The sequence below is a fragment of the Ammodytes marinus genome, assembly GCF_949987685.1.
Source record: "Ammodytes marinus genome assembly, chromosome: 6".
Lineage (NCBI taxonomy): Eukaryota > Metazoa > Chordata > Actinopteri > Uranoscopiformes > Ammodytidae > Ammodytes > Ammodytes marinus.
Window position 1 is genome coordinate 33,889,072 of NC_137235.1, and position 26,238 is coordinate 33,915,309.

Below are 26,238 nucleotides of genomic sequence, written 5' to 3' on the forward strand. Positions count from 1 at the left end.
CATTACTCCCATTCTATATAGTCTTAGTGGTGTAAAATAGTATCTGTGTATCATTTTATATTGGGTAAATTTCCCTTTGGCTTCCCTTATGTACTTTCCATTGTCAGCTATAATTTTCAACCATGTATTGTCCTCCATTAAACATCCTAAATCTTTCTCCCGTATTGCTTTTAGGTTATGACAGTCAAAGCTAAGCAATTGGTTGGTTTTCCTGTAAAATAAAGAAGCTCGTTTGCACTCCTCAGGTAGTTTGAAGTTAAGTTAAGTTAAGTTATCTTTATTTGTCAGTTGTACACGAGGCACATTGAAATTCGTCTTTTCGCATCTCCCCTCTCAAGTTACCACACTTCGGAGGGGGTCAGAGCGCAGGGTCAGCCGCAGTACAGCGCCCCTGGAGCAGTTTGGGGTTAAGTGTCTTGCTCAAGGACACAATGGTAGAGATGGTGGGCACCGTAGACGCAATACCAGCCTCTGCTAGTTTTACAACTAACACCCTCCTGTCCGGTGCCGGGGATTGAACCAGCGACCTCATGGTTACTGGTCGGCCACCTTTTCCTCTAGGCCATCCTACCACCCCCTAGGCCATCCTACCAAGTGTCCATAATGTGGTTCCCATCTCTGTACTGAATCTTGGAGGTAATACAGCTCCTGATTTGAAGATACTTCCAGAAATGGTCTTTTCCCTTTAGCTTATATTTTCTCACTAAGTCTGAGTATGATATAAACACATCATCTTCAAATAGATCAGCAATGTTACATATACCACTACTATGCCACTTCTTCCAAAATACTGATGTCTTTCCAATTTTAATCTAAGGCATAAAATAAAACTTAAATTTTTGTTTATCAATATAATTACTCCATTCTGCTTGCTGGAGATGGAGCTATGAAAAATCTGTCCAACCCAGCTCCGTTTTAGTTTCAGTGCTTCTTCTCCTTTAAAGTGTGTTTCCTGAAGGAAAGCAATGTCTGTCTTATTATGCTTCAGATAATTCAATACCTTCCCTCTCTTAACGGGATTCCCACAGCCATTTATATTCCAGCTAATGCATTGAACGTAGTCATATTTAAGTATGAATAATAGAAAATTGAAACTCATTGTAGGCAAGTAATAATTATGTCCCCCGTGCTTCTTGCAGTTGCTATGTCTCATTTGACTCATTTGTACTTTTATCTGTTATCACCAAGCGCAGCTTAATCAACATATTATGTGTAACAATGTTAACCTTAACGCTTCTAAGAACATAAACATATAGAGAAAAAACCCTTAACTTAGGAGGGGCCCACCTAACACCTGGGGCCTCTGGCTTTTCTCCAGCTATAAAAGACAAAACAGAAAAGAAAAAAAGAAAAAGAAAGAAACCTAACCTTTTGGTCCGTGGGGTATGTACACCTAACCAGTAGAGACTCACTCTCTGGCTTTGTTGCTCAGGCAGTACAATATCAAGCTCACTCACCCACCTCTTTGTCCACATTGTCCACTTTTAAATCAACCTATCTTTTCTTTGTATTATCCAAGACAGTCTTCCTTATCCTTCAACACGAGTGTTATTAGACATAGCGTTTCAGCTCACGCATCTGTATTGCAGTTCGCCTTTATGAACTGCTCTGCCTCCTTGGCGATTGTGAAACTCCGGTTCTTCCCCTTCCAAGTGAATCTCAGGGACGCTGGATGCGCCAGCGTGTATCTCACGTTGAGCCGTAGCAGCGATCTCTTCACGGTTGTGAACGTTTTTCTTTTCTCGGCAAGCTCCTGTGTCATGTGAGGAAACACGGACAGTCGCATGCCTTCCCATTCGATCCCACGCTTTTCTCTGGCCGCTCTCACTACTTTATCCCTCGCCGACTGTCGCAGGAATCTGATCAGCGCTGGTCTGGGCGGCTGTCCGTCATTGGGCACGGGAGCGAGCGAGCGATGCGCTCTTTCGATTTCAAATTCACCGTCAACTTCAATCCCGAGTCCCTCGCCCAGAACTCTCTTTACACAACTCTCCATAGTGCCGTTTGTCCCGTAGGTTTCTTTAAGCCCCACCAGTCGCACATTATGTCTCTTACTGTGATTTTCAAGCACCTGCATACGGTTCCACATAGCGTCCATCCTTTTCTCATTGTGCTCTCGGTTGCTCATTATCGGCTGTGTCCTCCAGCTGGTGGATACGTCCCTCTGCTTCATCCAGCTTCTCCTGTATCCCGTTAACCGTGTTCTTCAGCTCAGAGGTTGTGTGCTTGATGGTTAAAATATCTCCAGCAATCCCCTGCAGCATGGTGCTCATTTTGACAATCTCGGCATAAAGATTATCCATGTTCGGTGTAGTTTGGTCGCTCTCCCTCTGTTGTGTTAAGCTAGCAGTTTCCATATCGTCATGCGGAGACGGACTATTCCTCGTCGACATGCGGCCCGCCGCCTGATCTTTAAAATATTTCGAAGTAGCCATTGGGGTTCAGGTGAACTCTGGGTTACTTTGGAAGCTGTTTTACAAAAATGAGTGGACTATGATATATGATATTTAAGTAAATATATTGGTGGGCTAGCGGAGCTCTTTCACTGCGCCGCCATCTTGCTCGACGTACCCACGTGACTCCACTAAACAATATTCTTAACAGAATCATCAAATCAACGGGTCAACTTTCACCGACACAGTCTGACCACCTGTTGGTGATTTTTGGATTGTTTGTGTTAAATTGAGAAATGCTGGGGGGCTGCTTCTGACCCGACTGAACACATGTGTGGAGGTGTGAAGGATGACAGCCAGCCCATAAGTGTTGCCATTACACTCTGAAACCTCCCTCCATTAGATAATCAGATAGATATATAATAATCAATAATAATAAAAAAAACTCTCTGTGGCGTGAGCTGATCTGAACAAAATATTATACATTGTGTTTCATCATGATGTAATTATTACAACTCCCTGTGCTTTAACCACAGAGCCATTGCCTGCCACCTAGCTACTTCAAATCGCAGCTTTTTAAAGCTCCCATATTATACACTTTTCGGTTCTATTATACACCATATTATATGGTCTTAGTGGTCCCTAATACGTTTTTCTTTAATTGTTTGCTGAAAAAAACTTTCAGATAATTTAGTGTACTATGCTGATGTTCAGCTAATCTCACAATGGCCTATTTTTTAAAAAGAGCTGCAGCTCCCCTCGTAAATATACAATCTTTGAGCTCCCCCCGCCCCCTGTCCGGAAGCGATGCCAGATACGCCTCGCCCTCTGTCTGTCAGGGCCGTGGACCAATAAGAAATAGGGGTGTGGGCTGCACAGTGGAAGCTTCTGGCTTTCCAGTTTGTGAGGTCAGAAACCAGGAGAATTCTGACTGGAGTATATTGGGGGGAGGGGTGGGGGTTTCAGAAAGGGGGAGAGTGAGAAAAGGAGAGATTGTTATTTTTTAAAATATTTTGGCAGTCTCTAGGCACACCGTGGACCCATGGATATGTTAGAACACATTTAAAAAGTGCATTTAGCATAATATGTGACATTTAAATACTTTTGGCAAGACATCTCCTCAAAACTCAGGTTGGCGTAAAAGTTCAGAACTGTCTCTTAGATCCTTTTTATCCAACAACGAAAGTCCGTGCTCCTGGTTACCTTGCAAAGATGGCTAGCTAGACTAATACCGTCTGTGTTTAGATTTGTTTCAGAATGAAAACTGTTAATGATTATGCCTATGTTCCCTTTCCTGACACAGATGTAAATGAATGCCTTGCAGCTCAAATGAAAGACGAGGACCTCTGCGGAAAGAACGGGGTGTGTCAAAACCTTAATGGGAGTTACTGGTGCTATTGTTCGGACGGATTCACTAATTATGGAAACCGAAGGACCCCATGCTCAGGTGAGTGTATTCCTCTCCGTTGCCGTGGCTTACTTCATAAGAATGAATACAATGCCATGGGGGCGGCAGTGGCGAAGCGGGTAGGGAGATCGTCCTCTGGAGTGCAGGATTGGAGGTTCGATCTCCCGCCTACCCGCTGCATGTCAAAGTGTCCCTGGGCAAGACATTGAACCCCACATTGCTCCCGATGGTTCAGAGAGCGCCTTGCATGGCAGCTACTGCCATTGGTGTAAGAGTGTGTGTATGAATGGGTGAATGTGGTAAGAATTGTAAAGCACTAGGGGCTGAGAAAATAGGCTAAAAGCGCTATATAAGTCCAGTCCATTTACCATTTGTAGCTGTGTTTTTATCTTTTTGGGACAGTTTCCTCTTGCCTTTACTGTACTATCTTGACTCACCTGATTCCAGATAATCTGTTTTGTATGACTCACAAGATAACAGGAATGAGTTTCTGTGCAGTGCTGTCGCTCCTCTATGTAGATTGTGTCACACTCTTCTGCTTTCAATGTGCACACTCTAGCCAGGTATTATACTCAACTGATGAGATGATAGTCTGATGTTTCGTTTTGTTCTATCTAGAGCTTAACTGTGACAGATTCAACAGGGACAGTGGGCCTGCACAGGTAAGCTGCACCTCTGGATACAATATTATTGTCATAGTGAAAAAAACAGCAACAATTGTAAGTAAGTCAAATGTATTAAGATGATATTTTTACAAATTATAATTTTTTGGTCCAGTAAACAAAACATATTTCGTTTTCTTGTAAACTTTATCATATTATTTGTCTCAACTATCTTAATAAAGTTTTCTTCCTGTAAAGCTGGTCTGATTCCATAAATTAAGCTTGCAAAACTTCATAGGTTGTGCAAATATTTTTTTTTTAGCTCATTTCCTTTATTTACTAAAGCACCCTGCTTTTAGGTTTGTTTGGCCTAAATGAACTTTAGTACAGTGGAAACTTCACAGTCTTGTTATCCTCTCTCTCTCTCTCTCTCTCTCTCTGTCTTTGTCCTTGTCTCTCAGTCATTTGGAGGCCTCGAAGGCATTCTGTCCATGATGAGAAACAGCTGTCTGGCTTTGTCTATCCCAAGTGGAGCTGGTGAAGGGAAGGCTGATGGAGAGGCGCTACTGGAGGTCAGACACACACACACACACACACACACACACACACACACACACACACACACACACACACACACACACAGTCTTTATGTACACTGGCAGATACATTCCGTATTTTCAATTCATCTGCTCTTGTTTCCTGTACCTTGTGCAGAAACTGTTGACAGCGACTGATGCCGTGGTCAGCCCTGTTCACCTGGGTGGTGTTGAAGATGTGAGCAGATTGCTCAGTGTGGTGGAGGAGTCCATTGTGCTCATCGGACCACAACTCAAAGGCAACAGCGCCAAGATAGAGACCTCTGAGACAGGTAACACAGTCCGTGAGCTCAGCCAGGATTTGCATACGGTAATTGAGAAATGTAATAAAAGCTTGCTGGCCACTTCCATGGACAAGAATATCTGCAAGATTTTTAAAAGAATCTAAGTGGGGGAAATAAAATGTGAATCATGTCCTTTGAAATGAAATACCTGTTTATTGTTTAGTTGTGGATCCCCATTAGTTGACGCAGTAGCGGCAGACTACAGTAGTCTTCCTGGGGTCCAATTAAAATCAGAACATACAAATAATAAATCATCAATCGCATACATTCAAATACAGTAAAAGTAACAAGATTACAGATGCAAAACACCAGTTGTAGATAAATACTGAAAGGTACGTGTAAAAATGCCTATTTATGAAGGAAAAAAGACCATGGAGAAATGTGTAAAAATCCGGGATCTCAGCCTCAGTATTTATTTGAGTAAATTGACAAGGCATGTTGACAGGACAGGAAAGCAGGAAGAAGACAAAGAAGTGAGCCCCCTACTCAACAGCAAGGGGTTTTATTATCTCTAACATCATGAGCAGTCTACTGATTGGTTAACCCTTGTTGCCAGGCAGATCTCAGAGTCGTCCTCTTGTTCTCTGACCGAAACCAGAGACCATGATGTCGTCCTCCCCCAGCCTTGAGAAGTTACCAAGTCTTTGTTCTAACTTAGGAATGTATCTTATCTCTGGGAGATCAGCTTCAGTTTTATGGCCTAGTGTCTTACTATTGGTCCCAAGCACCCAGACTGGAAGGAGAGCTTTATTAGAGTAAAATGTGAAGAATATACACTTGTTTAAATGATTATATATTGGTAAATGCCAATTAAAGAGGGGGGGGGCATATTATCATTAAAATCAGAGTTTATTTTTCTAACAATACATAAATAAGCATCTGTGCGCTTCAGAGCGTGCAAACACCCACATGAAAATACAATACATTGAGTGCCAAGTCAGAGACCTGAGTTCATATTTAACATAAATAAAAATAGGATTTAATGTCTTAATAGATGCAGAGATTGCAGTGCAAAGGGGAGAGTCTCCGCCCGTTGGACCAGTCCATTTGACCAATGAGAACGCTCGACTTGACACTGACTGGACAACAGCATCTGGAACGGGACCATACCCTGGTAAACGTTCTCTTCTGTCATGACAAGCAAATCACAATGTTCATGCACTGGATATCATATGCACATATCATATATCATACATATATCATTGTGTTTTACAGGCTTTGCTCTGGCTGCATTGCTGAGCTACAAGAACCTTGAGAGCTCTGTTAACCGGTCCTTTGAGGAGCTCAAAGGACATGAAAAAGATGGCCAGGAACCCTCCTTTCAGATCAACTCTAAAGTTGTGTCTGTTGTGGTCTCCAACCCATCCACAGAGCACCTGAGTCACCCTGTCAACATCACCCTCAGACACCTACAGGTAATCCTGTTTGTCCCACAGTCGCTTGTACCTACCTTAACCAGTGTGTGACTTACTGTGTCAAGACTTTTAGGAGGACTGGAATATGGAGACATACAGTGCTGCTTGAAAGTACGTTAACCCCTTGAGCCTTTTGGAATTGTATTTAGTTCAACCATAATTAATTCATTTTTATCATTACCAGCATTTTCAATTTTCAATTAAAAAAAAAAAAATACGGAAACCAATTGTCTAGTCAAAAGACTCAAATAAAACAAATTATTTGCCAACTTTTGTATGTGCAAAAGTAAGTGAACCCTGAGCTGCATTGCTTAAATCGAGGAGTTAAACACAATCAGGTGGACCAAATCTTCAAATCTCCAGATATAATGTTTGAGTTGAATTTTACCTGAAAAATCACTTTTCTTGTGGCGCTTGTGGATATTTTGAAGGAAGTCAACATCTAGGCAGATGTTCAGTCACTGTTAGAGCTCTCCATTTGTAGATGATTTGCATCACGGTGGACCGATGGCGCTCAAACTTTTTACAATTATTTATAGCTGTTCCCAGACAAATGTGCAGCATCACAACTCTATTCCTGAGATCCTCTGAGATCTTTTTCCCTTTTAGCATGTCTGACCTGTGTTGGTTCACTTTGGTGGGCCTAAACTGACCTGGTTTGATCTCTGTTTTATCTAGTGCCGTCAAAATTCTTCCCTAAAGATCTCTCATTACATTGGTCCATTTCATCACTCAATTTGGCCCACCTGATTGTGTTTACCTGCTCGATTTAAGCAATGCAGCTCAGGGTTCACACACTTTTGCACATACAAAAGTTGGCAAATTTTTATAATTGATTTCCGGAAAAGAAAATTGGAGTGGAATTGCTTAACAAACATCTGTTATTTCATATAAAAAATACTGGGAAGATAAAAATGAATTAATAACGGTTAAATTCAATACAATTCCAAAAGGCTCAAGGGGTTCACATACTTTCAAGCAGCACTGTAAATGAAACATACAGCCTGTCCTTCGCATTATGCTTTTATTCTGTGCATAGGACATGGAGAAGTCCCCTAATATGAGCTACATCTGTGCGTACTGGAATGAAAGAGGGGCCTGGTCTACAGATGGTTGCTATCAACAGCACTCAAATGCCACACACACTGTGTGTACATGTGAACATCTGAGCAGCTTCGCTGTGCTCATGGCGCTCTACCCTATGGAGGTAAGCAGCAGACACAAACACCAAATCAAATGTCAACCATGCAGTGCTAACCTTTCATTGGTACTTGTTCTTTAAAATGAGTGTAAAACCCCAGTTAGAAAGTAGCCATTAGGTTTTGAATTTTAAAGAAATCCCTTAACCATAGTTTCTCACTGGTAAAATTCCTTAGGCCTAGTGGCACACTCTCAAGTATGGGATATTAGATAAATAAGAAAATCTTAAAGAAATAGTTTATAGATAGATTTATTCCTTCTGCTGTATGTCCAGGTGTTTTCTTTGCAGTAGAATCAACAACGAAACATTTATTGGCCGCTTTTGGGATTTTTCTGAGCTCCTGCACCAGTGGCATGGGGCAACACCAGTTGTTAAATGCTGCCATGCTGTTTAACACAGTGATAGTTTTGTAAAGGCTTAATCAACTTTTTGTCAACTCGTTTGGCAATTGCTTGAATTTGAACTGAAATTAATTTGTATGAAAAGTTTAAGCACTTTAGCTTTAACTCAAATGTAATTGCATTCATATTCACCATCATTGTTCACTTCTTTATATACATTTTATTAGAAAATACCCTTATTTAAAATGATTGTATAATGACATTAACTCTTAACACCTTTTATTCCATATTAGCACTTTTAATGAAAGTAGAGGAGTCACGGCCCTCTCACCTTTCTGCCAATCACACGGCCCCCCGTGCCTTTTAAACTCAAAAACTGCTACCAGATGTAGCCAGTTAGCTCCTGTTAGCTAGAGCTACAACAATAACATTTCTACATTATTCTAAATCAACCAACCAACCAGAGGCTGCTGCTGTAAATAAACACAGCACACTTCATTGCCAATCAGCAATTTCTTTTTTGGTTTAATGGCCTGCAACTTTACAGTCTCTCATCAAACCCCTTTTTTGGTTCGAAGCCGCCCTGATAAGTAAACGACCTAACCAGCCAAAAATGGCAAAGTTAGGAGCCTAGCCTGTGAACATAGTGGAGCGTTTAGCGGCTAATGAGCCAGATGCTTCCCTCAGGAGTTGGAGAATAAATACTAAACCCAAATGTCAGGAGGCCAGAAACACAACTCTAAATGAATGCTGATGTTGCTCCGTATCTGCCTAATGTGTTAATAGGGAACGGGGTTTTCAGTCAAACCAACTGTATAAAGGGAGAATCTATCAATGCTATGTTTGCTTCACATTGCCTTTCTAAAGATGAGTTATGGCTGTTTAAATACAACAAGGTTGTTAAATGGTTACCTTATATAACACCGATGAAATACCCTGGTACGTTATATGTTTTCTCTACCAGCACACCTTTGGGCTCCAGCTGATAACCAAGATCGGGCTGAGCCTCTCCCTGCTGTGTCTCGTCCTGTGCATCCTCACCTTCAAGTTCTGCCGCTCCATACAAGGGACCCGCACCACCATCCACCTGCACCTGTGTATCTGCCTCTTCATGGCCGACCTCGTCTTTCTGGCTGGCATTTCACAAACTCGACCTGTGGTATGTGTGTGCGCAAGCCAGCAATGACTACAGTTTTTTGACTGTCGGCCCTACAGCTTTAATTAAGCAAAGTGATTTGATTACAATGTTTACAATGGCTGGAGGTATTCCGCTCATCGTCCTGTTTACATGCTTTACAAGCAGAGCCCAGTAAACAAACCAAGATGCACACTTCACATTTATACCGCAGCCAGCATCTCTGCTAGCCTGGTGCTACCAGACCATCGTACTTCATTTCATTTGTACAGAAGGTACTGTACAGTGCTGTAATTGGCAAACGTTCACTCATGGAGGCGGGTGTCTGTTAAAGTTTAAAACTATTGGATCTGCCCAGTGCCACTCTGGATTAGCCAACCAATCGCATAACGTTTGGTCGTCACGTGTGTCATGAGCCGGCTTCTGGCAACTGAAACTGGAGCGCGACTTCGACGTCATCGTTCTCAGCCACTCGCTCTGTTCGCTGATTGGACCGGCTGTCGAATCTGCGGCAAAACTGGGAAATGGGCTGTACACCCAGACTGACTACTGAAGGGAAAATAAAATTTGGCCGGAAGTAGGCGGGCGGAGCCAGGCTACGTCTCTGCAATTTTAAACCTCAAATTCATCTTCCTGCTAGCCTGGCATTCCCAGACCTGCCACTAGGCGCTGGCAAATTAAATTTGCTGCGCCTGTTGGTCTGGCCACGCTCCGTTGAAGCTTTATCAAGAAGACCAGAAATCTCGGTCTCACGTTTCAATTGGTTCTATCTAATATGGGCGCGCCAGAGCCCTTTATATGGTACTCTGGGGAGGACGTAACCAGATGACGACAGTGACGTGCATGCGACGTCGAAGCCGTGATAGTAAACATCAAAGATGGCTGCGGATATGTTGTGTGAGTTTGAGACTGCTTTGGCCTCGACCCTTAACGATTTGGAAGACGGCACTCAAATCTTTCATTAGCAAGTAAGTGGAATGTTCTGTTTAATTTAACAGTTTAACAGCTGTTCGCTAAACGAACGGGGCTTACGTCACCTTGTGCATCGCTCTGATTAGTTGTAGTGCTATCCAACTGCGTGCAGTGGCATTTGAAATGCACGAGTAGGAGCCGCCCCTTGAGTTGGAAATTACTATTGATCGTGGCCAGACCCTCTATCTTTCAAGATATCAGGGTCTGGATTTCCAGGCTATCTTCCTGCCACATTTTTATAACATTTATTTTCAACAATATGTTTCATATTTTTTTTTTTTTTTTTTACATCTTACACAAAGAAAAAAACATCATGTATACCTGCTTACGTCCAATAATATGAACATACTGTATGCATGATAAATACATGTATATAATGAACAAACTGTTACGGTAAGTGGCAGACAGGCAAGTAGGACCCAGATGCAGACAGTTACAATTGAGGGAAATGTATTGTCCAAACATGAAAGTCCAAAAAGGCAAAGCACATGGAACACACAGGGACAGACTCACCAACAGGTACAATGCTCGGAACACACACACACACACACACACACACAGGGACAGACTCACCAACAGGTACAATGCTCGGAACACACACACACACACACACACACACACACACACACACAGGGACAGACTCACCAACAGGTACAATGCTCGGAACACACACACACACACACACGGAACACACAGGGACAGACTCACCAACAGGTACAATGCTCGGAACACACACACACACACACACGGAACACACAGGGACAGACTCACCAACAGGTACAATGCTCGGAACACACACACACACACACACGGAACACACAGGGACAGACTCACCAACAGGTACAATGCTCGGAACACACAGGGACAGACTCACCAACAGGTACAATGCTCGGAACACACAGGGACAGACTCACCAACAGGTACAATGCTCGGAACACACAGGGACAGACTCACCAACAGGTACAATGCTCGGAACACACAGGGACAGACTCACCAACAGGTACAATGCTCGGAACACACAGGGACAGACTCACCAACAGGTACAATGCTCGGAACACACAGGGACAGACTCACCAACAGGTACAATGCTCGGAACACACACACGGAACACACAGGGACAGACTCACCAACAGGTACAATGCTCGGAACACACACACACACGGAACACACAGGGACAGACTCACCAACAGGTACAATGCTCGGAACACACACACACACGGAACACACAGGGACAGACTCACCAACAGGTACAATGCTCGGAACACACACACACACGGAACACACAGGGACAGACTCACCAACAGGTACAATGCTCGGAACACACACACACACGGAACACACAGGGACAGACTCACCAACAGGTACAATGCTCGGAACACACACACACACGGAACACACAGGGACAGACTCACCAACAGGTACAATGCTCGGAACACACACACACACGGAACACACAGGGACAGACTCACCAACAGGTACAATGCTCGGAACACACACACACACGGAACACACAGGGACAGACTCACCAACAGGTACAATGCTCGGAACACACACACACACGGAACACACAGGGACAGACTCACCAACAGGTACAATGCTCGGAACACACACACACACGGAACACACAGGGACAGACTCACCAACAGGTACAATGCTCGGAACACACACACACACGGAACACACAGGGACAGACTCACCAACAGGTACAATGCTCGGAACACACACACACACACACACACACACACACACACACACACACACACACACACACACACACACACACACCGAGGGACAGGTGAAACACATTAGGGAAGGGAGCAGTAATTTTGATTAAACAGGGGGAAACTTGACAGGACATGGGGAGGAACAAGACAGACATACCAAAATAAAACAGAAAACACAGGGAACCACCAAAACAAGACACGACAAAGACAGAACATGACAGTAACCCCCCCCCCCCCCCCCCCCCTTAAAGGTCGACTTCCAGGCGACCAAAAAAACTAGAAAGAAAAAAAAAGTCAATCCCAAACAGGGTGGGTGGAGGGGAGCCAGGAGGAGGGAACAAATAAAATGGCCTGGGGCAGAGCACGGGGTGACCGGCTGGCAAGGGAACTTGGGTAGAGCAGAATGGAGGGGTGTCAAGCGAGCGGCCGGAAACATGCCTCAGGCAAGGGAGCCTCAGGCGGACAGACTGGGGGGCGAGCAGGGGCAGAGTGAAGGTGGAAACCTTCTGGAGGCCGACGGCAAGGACGATGAGGGCTCAGTCCCTCCGGAGGCCTGCAGCAGCGAAGGCGCTGAAACCCTTCAGGAGGCCGGCAGCAGCGAAGACCCACAGGCCGCCGGCAGAGAGCGGCCACCCCCTGGAGGAAGACGAGGCAGAGGGCGGGCACCCCCTTGAAGGTCTGGGGGGCAGGCCCACTCAGGCAGGAGCAAAGGGCGGTCCCCCTCGGGCAGGAGCGAAGGGCGGTCCCCCTCGGGCAGGAGCGAAGGGCGGTCCCCCTCGGACAGGAGCGAAGGGCGGTCCCCCTCGGACAGGAGCGAAGGGCGGTCCCCCTCGGACAGGAGCGAAGGGCGGTCCCCCTCGGACAGGAGCGAAGGGCGGTCCCCCTCGGGCAGGAGCAGGGGGCGATCCCCCTCAGGAAGGCGAAGCGGCCGGTTCCCCTCTGGAAGGCGAAGAAAGCAGGCCTCCCCTGGCAGGCCTGGAGGGCGGGTCCCCTCAAGAAAACGTGTAGTGGGCTCAGGAACTGGACAGTGTTCTTGTGGTTGCTGGAGCGCCTTCAGGAGCTGGTAGCTAGCATGCTGGGGCTGGTAGCTATCATGCTGGGACTGGTAGCTAGCATGCTGGATGCAGGCGGCCGGGGGCTGGAGCTTGCTGCTGGAGGCCAGGGGCTGGAGCTTGCTGCTGGAGGCCGGAGGCTGGAGCTTGCTGCTGGAGGCCGAAGTCAACTCAGAAGCTGGAGAGCATTGTGGTAATGGAAGGCAATCCAAACTCACCACCCCCACTCTGATAGTCCTTAAGGCAGGAGGAGGCTGGTAGCTGGGGCCCGGGAGCAGAGGCTGGAAGCAGGAGACCGGGGGCAGAGGCTTGAAGCTGGGGACCGGGGGCAAAGGCTTGAAGCTGGGGACCAGGGGCAGAGGCTTGAAGCTGGGGACCGGGGGCAGAGGCTTGAAGCTGGGGACCGGGGGCAGAGGCTTGAAGCTGGGGACCGGGGGCAGAGGCTTGAAGCTGGGGACCAGGGGCAGAGGCTTGAAGCTGGGGACCAGGGGCAGAGGCTTGGGATTGTGCTGGTAGCTGGGAGGCCAAACCTCGGATGGGTATAAAAAGTTATTTGCCCACTCCGGTAGGAACTCCCAGAGCCGAGGCTGTAATACCACAGCTCGACGTACCAGCGTCAAGGCTGCCTCTCGGTGGTCGGTTTATTGTCCAAACATGTAAGTCCAAAAAGGCAAACAGGCACAAAAAGGCAAGGCACATGGAACACACAGAGACAGACTCACCAACAGGTACAATGCTCGGACAGGGAACAAAGAAACACTGGGAGTTATATACACACACACAAGACAAGGTAGACAATGAGGGACAGGTGAAACACATTAGGGAAGGGAGCAGTAATCAAACAGGAGGGAAACTTGACAGGACATGGGGAGGAACAAGACAGACATACCAAAATAAAACAGGAAACACAGGGAACCACCAAAACAAGACACGACAAAGACAGAACACGACACAAACAATATTATAATGGTTAATACATAAATGCAGTTCATTCCATTTTACAGAAGAAAATATACAATATTTTATTGACAATAATTTTGTTAAAAAACTTACAAAGAGTGAAAAATGCCTAGATATCCATGACTAAGGATGCACTATATCCATCCACAGTACAACAGTTGCTTAAATGACGTCAATCGCAGAGGGTATGTTTAGAGAACATATCTTGTTATCATATTATCATATTATCATTCCACAGACTCGTCAAAGGTACGAGATAAATCCTTGTCCTGACGATAATTCATAAACTGGCCCTGCATACTTTGAAACTTATGTTGCGTACTATATTTGACAGCTACGGTTAATTACTTTGCAGAATAGAATTTTACCTAAAAAAACACATGGCGTTTGTTTTCTAGCCTACATCTTTTTAGATTAAACCATCCAACATTAAATTAAATTTGAACACCAACTCAAACTTCTGTTATGCAACATTATTGGTCAAAAGTTAATTCAATATTAATAATAATTTGATAATAGTATATACAATTAACATAAAAAACTTTAGAAATTACTAAAATTTGTTATTTTACTTTTTGATACTTTTTTATAATTAGATTTAGAATTGACTTTTGTACATTTTAGAGATTCAGGAAGATTTAACTAAAAATACTTTTGTAGGAGTTTGAATTTAGGACTTTAATTTGTAATACTTGGAATTCATGGGGTTGTATTCCTTGTACTCCTAATTGGCGTCTTGATCATTCATTTATGCCTTTTAAATCAAGGCTCAAAACCCACCTATACAACCTGGCTTTCCCTCCCTATTAGCTATCTGACCTCTGCACTACTGTCTATGTTTGTGTGTGGATGTTTTAATGTGTGTGTGGATTTTTTAAAACATAATTTTTTTTTTCCATTGTTGTTATTTTGCCTTCATGTTGGCCTACTGAATGCACTATGTACAGCACTTTGGTCAGTGCAAACTGTTATAAATGTGCTTTTATAAATACATTTTACTTACTTACTTACTGTCAATGCAGTGACAGTGTCATTCCTTTGTTACAGGCCGGCTGCAGGTTGGTTGCAGCGCTGCTCCATTACTTCTTCTTGGCCATGTTTAGCTGGATGCTGCTGGAAGGCGTCCAGCTGTACCGTATGGTGGTGCTGGTGTTCAATGCCAACATGCGGCCCCTCTACATGTTCGCCGTTGGTTACGGGACACCCCTAGTGATCGTCATCATATCGGCCATCAGCAGACCAAAGGGATACGGCACTGACCAGCAGTGAGTGTTACACAATCCCTGCGTTCGCATACTTTCTACTATTGAGTATGGTAGAACATTTTTTTAGGATGTCCCGATTCTTGTGGACAGATTTAGGATGGTTAGAAGTACCTTTAGTGTTGAAACAGCATCCTATTTGTGTGATTCTGACCCATAATCCGGTGTGCACGTGAAGTGACGTCACAGCGACGGAGCCTCCATATGAAAACAAACGGGGATGTGACGGATATAAAAGCAAGAGGCAAGATCAAGGCGCAAGTTATGATGAAATAAATAAGTAAAAGTATGTCCCAATTGTGGCATACTGCATCCTAACTAGATTATTTTTATCGTCAGATGTAGTATGTAGAATAGAAAAAAGAAAGAGTATAAGATTTGGAACGCAGGGCAAGTCTTTCTGTGTGTGTGTGTGTTTATGTTTATTTTATTATGTTTATTTTTATTCCACATACAAAATAGATTTAAAAAAAACATGTAGTAAAAAAAATTAAAAAATACATGTGTGGGTGTGGCAGAAACCTGTACAGGCTTATATAGAGCCACACCCAAAATACATTTACATATTAATATTAGCAGATCAGCACACAAGCGCGCACACACACATGTGTGTTTGTGCGCATACCTGATGTGTGACAATTATATTACATCAGTGGATTACACACACAACCTGTTGCTAGCTATCTCTGTGACGTAAGGAAGAACCCTGTCATGTGTGTTTGTTTCCTCCCCTAGCTGCTGGCTGTCGGGTAGAGACGGCCTCATCTGGAGCTTCTTTGGCCCCGTGTGCTTCATCATCCTCCTCAACGTCATCTTCTTCCTCGTCACTGTCTGGAAGCTGGCCCAGAAGTTCACCAGCCTCAACCCAGACCTCTCCAATCTCAACAAAATTAAGTCAGTCTGTGTATTTGTTTGTGGCTTGTGTGTGTGTGTGTGTGTGTGTGTGTGTGTGTGTGTGTGTGTGTGTGTGTGTGTGTGTGTGTGTGTGTGTGTGTGTGTGTGTGTGTGCGTCTGCTCTCGCTGTTTAAAGAAACATGCGTTGACCAAATGGGCCAGTTTCTGGGAACCGAAAAAGGCATGAAGGGAAAGGAAAGTTTTGTGAGGGGAAAAGAATCTAGAGAATGTTTTCATACTACCGGCTCCACTCTCTACTTAGGGGACCCCAACCCCCCAATCCCCAATCCTCCAACCCCATCTGTGCACACTCATTTTTAGTCCACTCACTACATTTTGTAGACAACGCTGTATAAACATTAGCAGCTGCGAAACACATCTTAACGAAAATTTAAAAAAACCCAAAAAGAACTCCTTGCATTCACCAGTTTATCATTCGATGATGTATTTATATCCCTTTAGTATCTTCATGTGAATTATACTGCTATAGTTACCCATGGGAATAAGAGACAAACAAAAAGTACAAAAAGCCCATGCAGACTACATTGCCGGACAGTGTTTTTCCTTGCAGGGATTTTATCCTTTTATCTAGTGTTTAATGTTTATCAGTTGCCATCAGCGTTGATTCTTCCACTGGCTTTCATAGACAACTGATGACAAACTGTCTCTGTTCTGTATAGCTCCCTGTGTTCCCCTTCCTTTCCACTCTTCAGGGGATTTTCCAGATAGTGCAACTGTAACTGAGTCACGTCCCCTATGTTTGGCCTCATGTAAATCTTTGCTTTCATTCTCTATCTCTTGCACCCCTCCCCCCACACACACAGAGCCTTCACAGTGACAGCTATTGCCCAGATGTGTATCCTGGGTCTCATGTGGGTGTTTGGGGCCTTCATGTTCCAAGACATTGCAGTAGGATATATCTTCACTATCCTCAACAGCCTGCAGGGGGCGCTGGTCTTCATCATGCACTGCCTGCTGTCTAAACAGGTAGGATACAGTAGTAGCCTTGTGTTGTTATTGGGACTCTATATGCGTGAGGCTGAGAGCAATTAACACAGACGGGGTTGAACTATGAATAAATGAATGAAAAATCAAAGACAAGGAAAAGTGCGGTGTCAAACACTTTTCAGATTGCATTGAATCAAGCTTTTCTTCTGCTCTGCTGCCCTCTGCAGGTGAGAGAGGAGTACGCCCACTTCCTCTCCTGCATCTGCACACCACAGAAGAAGAGATACTCGGACTTGAGCACCACCAATCCCTCCAGTAGTCAGTCCCAAGTAAGCATGAAGTGACCTCACTCTCTGTTAACCACATACACATGTGCCCATGCAGCTACTTTATACAAGCACACAGCTTTGAGGATTTGTACTTGAGTATCACCTTTTCTACCTGCACTTCTACTGCTAACTACTTTTTTACTCCACCCCATTTTGTCTGACATTTACAGTAACATGTTGCCTTGCAGATTAAAATTGCACACTGCTATACTTTAAGTAATTATAAAGTTTTTTTCTCCCACAATGTTTAATTGCCGCTTTTACTCAAACAATAGTCCTATTTCCTCCTATGCTGCAAACACATTACATACAGCTAGGGTTGCAAAATTTCGGAATTTTCAAAGTTGGAAACTTTCCATGTAGGCCAGGCAAAGTAACCCATTTTTGGGCCAAAAAACAGACAAATTGTAAAAGAATTTTTTTCAGCTCAGATAATTTCTATGAGGTGTCCAGAACAACATACTAAAAGTCCTAAGAAATCCTAGTTGAGGAAATATGTTTAATTCTCATCAATCCGAGATGTGTGCCAATAAGGCGAAACACCAATAAATCCCAATAGGGCTATTTTTTTCCCTTAGTCCTATCAAAATGAAACTTTACACAATGAAAGTATCCATGAAAATAAAAAAAAATTGTATTACAAGTTTCTTTGAAAATGGATTTTAATATGCAAATGAGCTATACACTGAGATATACATGCCCAAAATAAACCCAAATAGGCTTAATTTTTTCCTTTACTCCTACCACAATAAAACTTTACATAGTAAAAGTATACTTGAAAAGTCACTTTTTTTGTATTACAAGTTTCTTTTTAAATGAATTTGAATATGCACATCAGCTCCACACTTATTGAATATCCAATCATCGTACTGCCAATGGGTGATGGCAATGCTGCTTTTAGACTGGCCTCAAACCTGAAAAACTGCCTGGCTTACCTGCCAGGGGTGCCTCTCATGAATTAGATTTGTCTCTTCAAATGCCACTGCACGCAATTTGATAGCACTACAACCAATCAGAGCAATGAACAATGTGCCGTATTAAGCCCCGTTCATTTAGCGAACAGCGGGATTAACTGTTAAATTTAACTTTTGCCGTGGTCGTCTGCAAAACAGAATATTCCTCTTACTTGCTAATGAAAGATTGAGTGCCGTCTTCCAAATTGTAAAGGGTCGAGGCCAAAGCCGTCTCAAACTCAAACAACATATCCGCAGCTATCTTTGATGTTTACTATCACGGCTTCGACGGCGCACTGTCGTCATCCGTTTACGTCCGCCCCAGAGCACCATACATAGGGCTCTGGCCCACCCATATCAGATAGAACCAATTGAAATGTAGCTCAGGATTTCTTGACATATTTAATGAGCTTCAATGGAGAGTGCCCAGACCAACAGGCGCAGCACATTTAACTTGCCAGCGCCTAGTGGCAGGTCTGGATTTCCAGGCTAGTGCCATTCCCTTTCCTATGCCAAATAGACGAGACGTAGAATCACAGCCTGAAATGGCATGGAGAAAGAAGAGATTGTCACACACCGTGGGACCAAGTAACTCCTTTGTCTACTTTATGCACCATATCCGTCTTGTTTTTGTTGCTTTCTTTGGTTCTTGTGCCATAAACGGCTCCTGTGCATTCAGATCAGCATGATGCAACAAGAGTTCTGACAAGTCTGTGTCATCACCTACTGAGACTGTGTCTTTTGTTCTGGCAGAGGCAATAGCAGTTTGGACAATGAGCACATCTGCATCGTGCTTTGCATGGTTTGTGATATTCCATTCTTATCTTTGAAAATGTATTTTAATATGCAAATTAGCTATACTCTAATCAAATATAGGCTACCCAAAATATATTCGCATAGGCTTCATTTTTTCTTTTAAAGATCCAAGTGACTGCTGCAGATATTGCTGCGGTTGGTCACATACACATTCAGTACTTTATGATTCCTCCTATACGTGAACCTATTGTGTATCAGCCACTGGCTCTGTTGCCAGCAGATAACAAAACATCACAGCTGGATGTTTTGTGGAAGACAACCCTCCTCCTTCACTCTCAAAGGCCATCATGGTCTGGTATGATGCAGATCCTGCATCTTCTAGATGAACACCCTGGGAGAGCTTCAGTAACATTCCTTCCAATGATTGATCTTGATCCCAGTGATTAATCCTGCATATACTCAACATTGAGGTTTGTGGCAACTCAAGCTCTGCAGTATGATGTGACCCCTGTTCTGACGTTCGACCAACCCCTTCTGGAAAGCCTTGACCATTATAAGTTAACTTCTAATACAAATGTTTTACTTTTCATGTAGACTTTCATTGTGTAAAGTTTTAATGTGGTAGGAGTAAAGGTTCAAATTAAGCCTATGCGGATATAATTTGGGTAGCCTATATTTGATAAGTGTATAGCTCATTTGCATATTAAAATTCATTTTCAAAGAAACTTGTAAGACAAAAAATGGTGTTTCACAAACCATACAAAGCACGATGCAGATGTGCTCATTGTCCAAACTGCCATTGCCTCTGCCAGAACAAAAGACACAGTCTCAGTAGGTGATGACACAGACTTGCTAGTACTCTTGTTTCATCATGCTGATCTTAATGCACACAAGCTGTTTATGGCACAAGAACCAAATAAATTAATTGATAGCTGTCCCCAGACAAATGTGCAACATCACATCTCTCTTCCTGAGATCCTCTGAGATTGTCTTTCCCTTTTGGCAAGTCTGATCTGTATGGGTTCACTTTGGTGGGCCTACACTGACCTGGTTTGATCTCTGTTTTATCTAGTGCCACCCAATTTCTTTATTACATTGGTCCATTTCATCACAAATTTGGCCCACCTGATTACCAATGCAGCTCAGGGTTCACAAACTTTTTCACATACAAAAGTTGGCAAATCATTTTTTTTAATCTGTTTTAACAATTGATTTCTGGAAAAGAAAAATTTTTAATTGATAAACAAAAATCTGTTATTTCATATAAAAAATACTGGTATTGATAAATAAAATTCATAAAGGCTCAAGGGGTTCACATACTTTCAAGCAGCACTGTATGGTGCATAAAGTAGACAAAGGAGTTACTTGGTCCCAAGGTGTGTGACAATCTCCTCTATCCATGCCATTTCAGTCTCGTCTATTTGGCATAGGAAAGGGAATGGCACTGAAAAAAGTAAAAAATTACACTAGCTAAGGGAGGGGTTAATCTAATTCATGAGAGGCACCTGTTATACCCCTGGCAGGTAAGCCAGGCAGTTTTTCAGGTTTGAGGCCAGTCTAAAAACAGCATCGCCATCACCCATTGGCAGTAGGATGATTGGATATTCAATAAGTGTGGAGCTCATGTGCATATTCAAATGCATTTAAAAAGCAACTTGTAATACAAAAAAAGTGACTTTTCTAGTATACTTTTACTATGTAAAGTTTTATTGTGGTAGGAGTAAAGGAAAAAATTAAGCCTATTTGGGTTTATTTTGGGCGTGTACGATTAGTGTATAGCTCATTTGCATATTACAATTAATTTTCAAAGAAACTTGCAATACAAAAAATGTTAATTATCATGGATACTTTCATTGTGTAAAGTTTCATTTTGATAGGACTAAAGGAAAAAAATAGCCCTATTGGGATTTATTGGTGTCTCGCCTTATTGGCACACATCTCGGATTGATGAGAATTAAACATATTTCCTCAACTAGGATTTCTTAGGACTTTTAGTATGTTGTTCTGGACACCTCATAGAAATTATCTGAGCTGAAAAAAATTCTTTTACAATTTGTCTGTCGAAAAACGCTATTTTGCCTGGACTAATGGGAATTAAAGGTGCTGTAAGCGGAATGGTTCTTTTAGCTAACTTCCTGTCAGTTACTGCAGTTAGCAGTCCCCTCGCTCGTCCCTACGTCACCACATTAATGCACTGCGGTCTTCAAGCAGCGAGTTATCTAGCATTATCTCAGATCCATAAGTGTGATAAAACATGATAAAAACCATCAAAACAGACATTGGAAAGGATTTTTACCTGCTCCGCCATTGTAGGCACATAAACATTCACCCATCTGTTGCTCTGGCGTGCACCGGCAGTGAGACCATGAGTGAGACGGGTGTCGGTTTGTAGCGTTCTTTCTTGTGATTGGATAACAATTTTGGGATCCTCCAATAAGTTTATTTGCCGATTACATGCAGAGCAGCTGAATGAGAGATCGGCTTTATGAAACGCGCACTTTATGTAAGTGATCACTGTATGAATAAAGAGCGATTTAACACTTATATTTTTCACAATTGCTTAAACACATTTCCTGATAGACTACCTCACTTTTCCTAAACACAAATCTCAAAACTCAAACACAAAATGCAAAATCCTTTACTTCCATTGCAAAAACACACTTTACCCTCAAAACAGTGTTAACTCTTCACTAAATGGTGTTTTCTTTTCAAATGACAAACACACACATCATATGACTAGACATTTCTAGCACTCATTGAACACTGGTGTGCAGAATGGAAAACACTATAGTATAAATGCAAACCACTATATGAATTCTTTATCAGTAGAATTATGCCTTTGCATGTTCATACACTTTCACCTACAGTAACAACAAATACTTAACAACCCTAACCCTTTGCCAAATGCTAACACACATGTTGCAGAATAGTTTATTTTGCCATTTCAAACAAACACAATGAATTGTAAATAAGAAACTGTTCTTAATGTTTTATCTGGAAAAATAAAGGTTTAAATAAAATAGGTAGGACTGCAGTTCAAGCAATTCAGTGTGTCAGTATAAACTAAGAAACAATTACAGTAAAATTAGGGAACAATGGTATAAAAAAAACAGCGTTGTAAGGAATTGGGTGGTTGGATTATGAATCCTTTTATGGATACCGCCTCCTGTTTGCGTCTGGCCACATCGCCTCATCAACATCACACTCAATGTCATCCTTTGAGAAGCAACAGGGAAATGATCACCTGATATCCAGTCTAAATCTCCTAATTATGGAGCGACTCAGGTTGGGCTGCACTCTCTGACCAGGCTCCCTCATTGATAGGCCATGATCTATAACATGGTCCACTATAGTGTCCCTGTTGTATGTGTCTCCGTCTGTTGCCTTATCTGTCCTCGTACTCTGTCACTCTCTCTCCTCCTCTTTCCTTGACTCTTACTGTCTCAGAAAGGAGCTGAGCTCACCTGGGGTCTATTTGTAGTGCTTTGGTTTAGGGCATAGTTACAAAAGTTAGAGGTTGTGGTCATAGCAGTCACTTTTAGTGTTTACAGTATTCGGCAAAAACTGTATTTGTACCAAAATGTGCAGTCTACTGTAAATCACAGCAAACAGGAGCTCATCTCTGACCCTTCTATAGCTAACTGCACAAAAGCCTTTTGAGTTTAGAAATTTGATTGGCAGTGTGTTCTGTGTGAATACCATGAGAGAGAATTCAGGAAAAGTGTGCAAGATATAGAGAATTGTGTGTACTGTTGTGAAAAATGTGTGTTTTCGAATGAGAATATGAGTATAAGGCAGGAAATGTGTTTGGAGTTCAGCAGAATTGGTTAAGCAGTTGGTAAATTAGTTTCAGATTGTGCACATTGTGTCTGATGTTCCAAAAAAGGTGTTTAAACAATTGTGAAAAACTGTAACATAAATAAACCGTTAATTGGGAATTAACGGGAATAAACGGGAATTTACTAAATTTAAAGCAAACCAAATGCACTAAATCCTCCTAACTGTGTTATTTCAGTCCTGGCAAACGTTCTAGACTGTAAAAAGCTGTTTTTTCATCTATGTTTTGTAATATTTATGAACATTTAACTTCAAATCAGATTTTTTTTAAAGTTTATTGAGACACCCAACTTGATATCATGTATTGCTTTTTACTAGACCAGGTTTACAGAGGCTTAAACAGTGATTTTAAATATAGTTTGGGAAAATATATTTTTGCATAATCTTGACTAAAACAACCAGATTTCATGCAAGTACACTTGGCAAGTTGCACATAGCACACATCCTACTGCAAGGGTACTGAGGCCACGCCCCCTACATGCACTGTGCATTCCTCCATCACATGGGGGGCAATTTACTTAATTTATTGAATGGGTTGGGTTAGACAGATGAGTAATATTTTTCTCAACATTCATCTTTTCAGTGAAATTATTGATTGTTCATAAAATAATCAAAACTTGATAAAGTTCTACTTACAAATAAATCTGATCAAATTTAATGTTTTTTTTATTGTACACGTCTGCATGGATGTCTGCCTATGACAAAACATAATGTTTATATGTTTAGATTAATGTTTGGATATGAAAAATAAATCATTTAAATGACCGCCATTTAAAAAAAAAAAATTTAGTTAATTCCTATAATTCCCAATTTTGAATATTCCCAAAATTCCAGAGCGAAGGTTCCCGTGGAAAGTTTCCGGAAATGTACCGGAAACTTTCCACCCCTTTGCAACCCTACATACTGCACATGGTCTTACATTGTTTCTGAACTTTGCTTGTGTTCATTCAGGCTTCTCGGAGTGGACAGCACACCGGAGAATCCCAAATATGAAGCTTTTTTCTTCCAGCCCAAAGAAAGACTATCACAACTTTTTACTTACCCAGGCTAAGGTAGCCATATATTTGAAAGGTTTGGATCTCTCAAAAATAATAATTCAGTCATTATTAACTCACCTTTTAGTCAGTGGAAAATAGATATTGATTTAGCTAGCTAAGGTCTACCACTTTTTTCTTATTTTCCTCACCGGTAATGTTCCCAAGTGCTCTACTGGTGGATCAAGTTGACTGAATTTTTTATTTAAGTGTGAAGTTTTCGTATAAATTATTGTGACAGCACGCAGGTAGCAGACTTTTAAAAATGCCTTTTATTCAGGAACTCTTTACGTGAAAGTGAAGATATTTGTTCATACAGAAAATATCGCAATCATAATATAAGCTGTATTGGATGGATCCAAATTGGAATAGACTATTTATTTTCAAGTACATACTATAAAGTCTGCATTATGTGGGAGACAAGAATATAAAATTGTATGTAAACACAAGGGTGGGTTTGTACTTTGTAGGGTCGTCACTGAAAATATTTTGTTTTCATATGCTGTATCTAACAGTATGTTGTCATGGAAAAAAAGGTTTCCCTTCATGTTCCTGCAAATTCCTCCTGCAAGGATCTTATGTCTCTTGTTTCTGGATTTTAAACAATATAAGGGATTTTTTATAAATCACTTGTGGCTACTTTTTTTTAATGATTATCTATCTTGGTTTGCAATTGAGCTGTGCCTATTGTCTGTTCAGATATTATTATTTTTTCTTGAAATGATCATCCAAGAAAAAAAAAACAGCTAAATTGTTGCTTGTTCAAACCATAGTAAGGTTCCTGCACTCCGACTGTGTTGATGGAATAGAATTACATTTTGTTATCATGTTTTGTTCTTTTTTGTTAGCCTAAGCCTCTACACAATGTTAGTGACTGTGAGGTCTCACATCCTTGAAACGTCAACCTGTAAGATGTGCTAATGGGAGCTGTCCCTGAGTTTGTCTATATTATTGCACTTTTTCGATGTAAAATGATACTCCAGCACTCTTCACTCATATGGTGCACAGGATAATCAAGAAGACTTGAGAACCTGCCTCACATCAGAACCTGAACAGTTCACGTGTTGTGATAACTGATAAAGCTATATATTTAATATTTTTGTATTTTCTATTTGATTGAAATTGATCAGATCATGTCAAATATATTGATCTTCAACTACAAAAAGAGAGCCCATTTTTAAATTTCAAGTTTTTATGTGATTGGTTTTGTCCTATACAGTTGGTTGATATTTAGATTGCCTGATTAGGGCCACGTATGTGTTTGTATTATGTGTATACAACTCAACTGTTCTTAGGTTCATACGCAGGGCTGCTCTTTTTTTGTGACCTTCGACACCTTTCATCCATGCATTGCAAAATGTATTTTTATGTGAAAAAGCTACATGCATTATGCTGCATTTTGTGAATGTAATAGTCTTATTGTTAGAGTATACTTTAGTTGTTCCAATTTGAAGGTATATGAACTTATTTTTCTACTTTGTTTTATTGTATATGTTGTCCGGTACAGTTTTCTTTAAAGAATGTGCTCCACAAATTGTATTAAAGCTTCTACTCTGAATAATCTGTAAAGTGTGTGGTTTTTATTAGCACAAATCCCCTATAGATAGGCTACATAGATAGATGTCACAGGAGCTGATCTGAGAGCAGTCAGCACGAGTCACACTGAGTCTATACCTTCATTATTCAAATATTATTATTTGATTATTATATCAAATTTTCCATTAAATTAATCAATTGTTAAATTGCTAAAAAGTTGCAAGGACTCACCCACATATGAAGCCTACTGGTTACATTAAGAAGTGATAAATGTCCTAGAAGTGTATACTTAGGCCTAGGTCCTCACCACCATTAAGGATGATTAAAAATAAGTACATGTTACTTTTGCTTAGCATTCATTGTGACCTCAAGTAACATTTATTGTAGATAAGTCACAGTTCAAAAACTTACTCATAGTACTAATGTCAATTACAGAGCAAAAACTCTGGAAAGTTTAGCTAGTTAGCTAACATTAGCCCTGGTCAAACTGGTCATATCAGAACAAGTCAGACAGTCACAGCAACACCTCCAGTGTGAGGTAATCAAGGTGTTTTACTTCGAGGTAAATGAACCCATTGTTTTTACAATAACCGCTCATTAAACAGT

General features: G+C 41.9%; 1 protein-coding gene across 2 annotated transcripts in view; it reads left to right on the forward strand.

Annotated features, from left to right (window-relative positions):
* LOC307251967 (adhesion G protein-coupled receptor E5-like) overlaps positions 1-25,622 on the forward strand; it is a 44,028-nt gene extending 18,406 nt beyond the window's left edge. Inside the window, exons 5-17 of one of the 2 annotated variants that reach the window (XM_080029450.1) lie at positions 3,697-3,840; positions 4,420-4,463; positions 4,865-4,975; positions 5,118-5,271; positions 6,278-6,397; positions 6,499-6,698; positions 7,738-7,905; positions 9,205-9,399; positions 15,131-15,348; positions 16,081-16,239; positions 17,064-17,226; positions 17,415-17,516; positions 24,014-25,622. In XM_080029450.1, coding sequence (XP_079885576.1) covers positions 3,697-3,840; positions 4,420-4,463; positions 4,865-4,975; positions 5,118-5,271; positions 6,278-6,397; positions 6,499-6,698; positions 7,738-7,905; positions 9,205-9,399; positions 15,131-15,348; positions 16,081-16,239; positions 17,064-17,226; positions 17,415-17,516; positions 24,014-24,055 — 1,820 coding nt within the window. In that variant the 3' untranslated portion in view covers positions 24,056-25,622. The remainder of the gene's footprint in view (positions 1-3,696; positions 3,841-4,419; positions 4,464-4,864; positions 4,976-5,117; positions 5,272-6,277; positions 6,398-6,498; positions 6,699-7,737; positions 7,906-9,204; positions 9,400-15,130; positions 15,349-16,080; positions 16,240-17,063; positions 17,227-17,414; positions 17,517-24,013) is intronic. The other variant, XM_080029451.1, reaches the window with a different exon arrangement.
* The last annotated feature ends 616 nt before the right edge of the window (positions 25,623-26,238 follow it).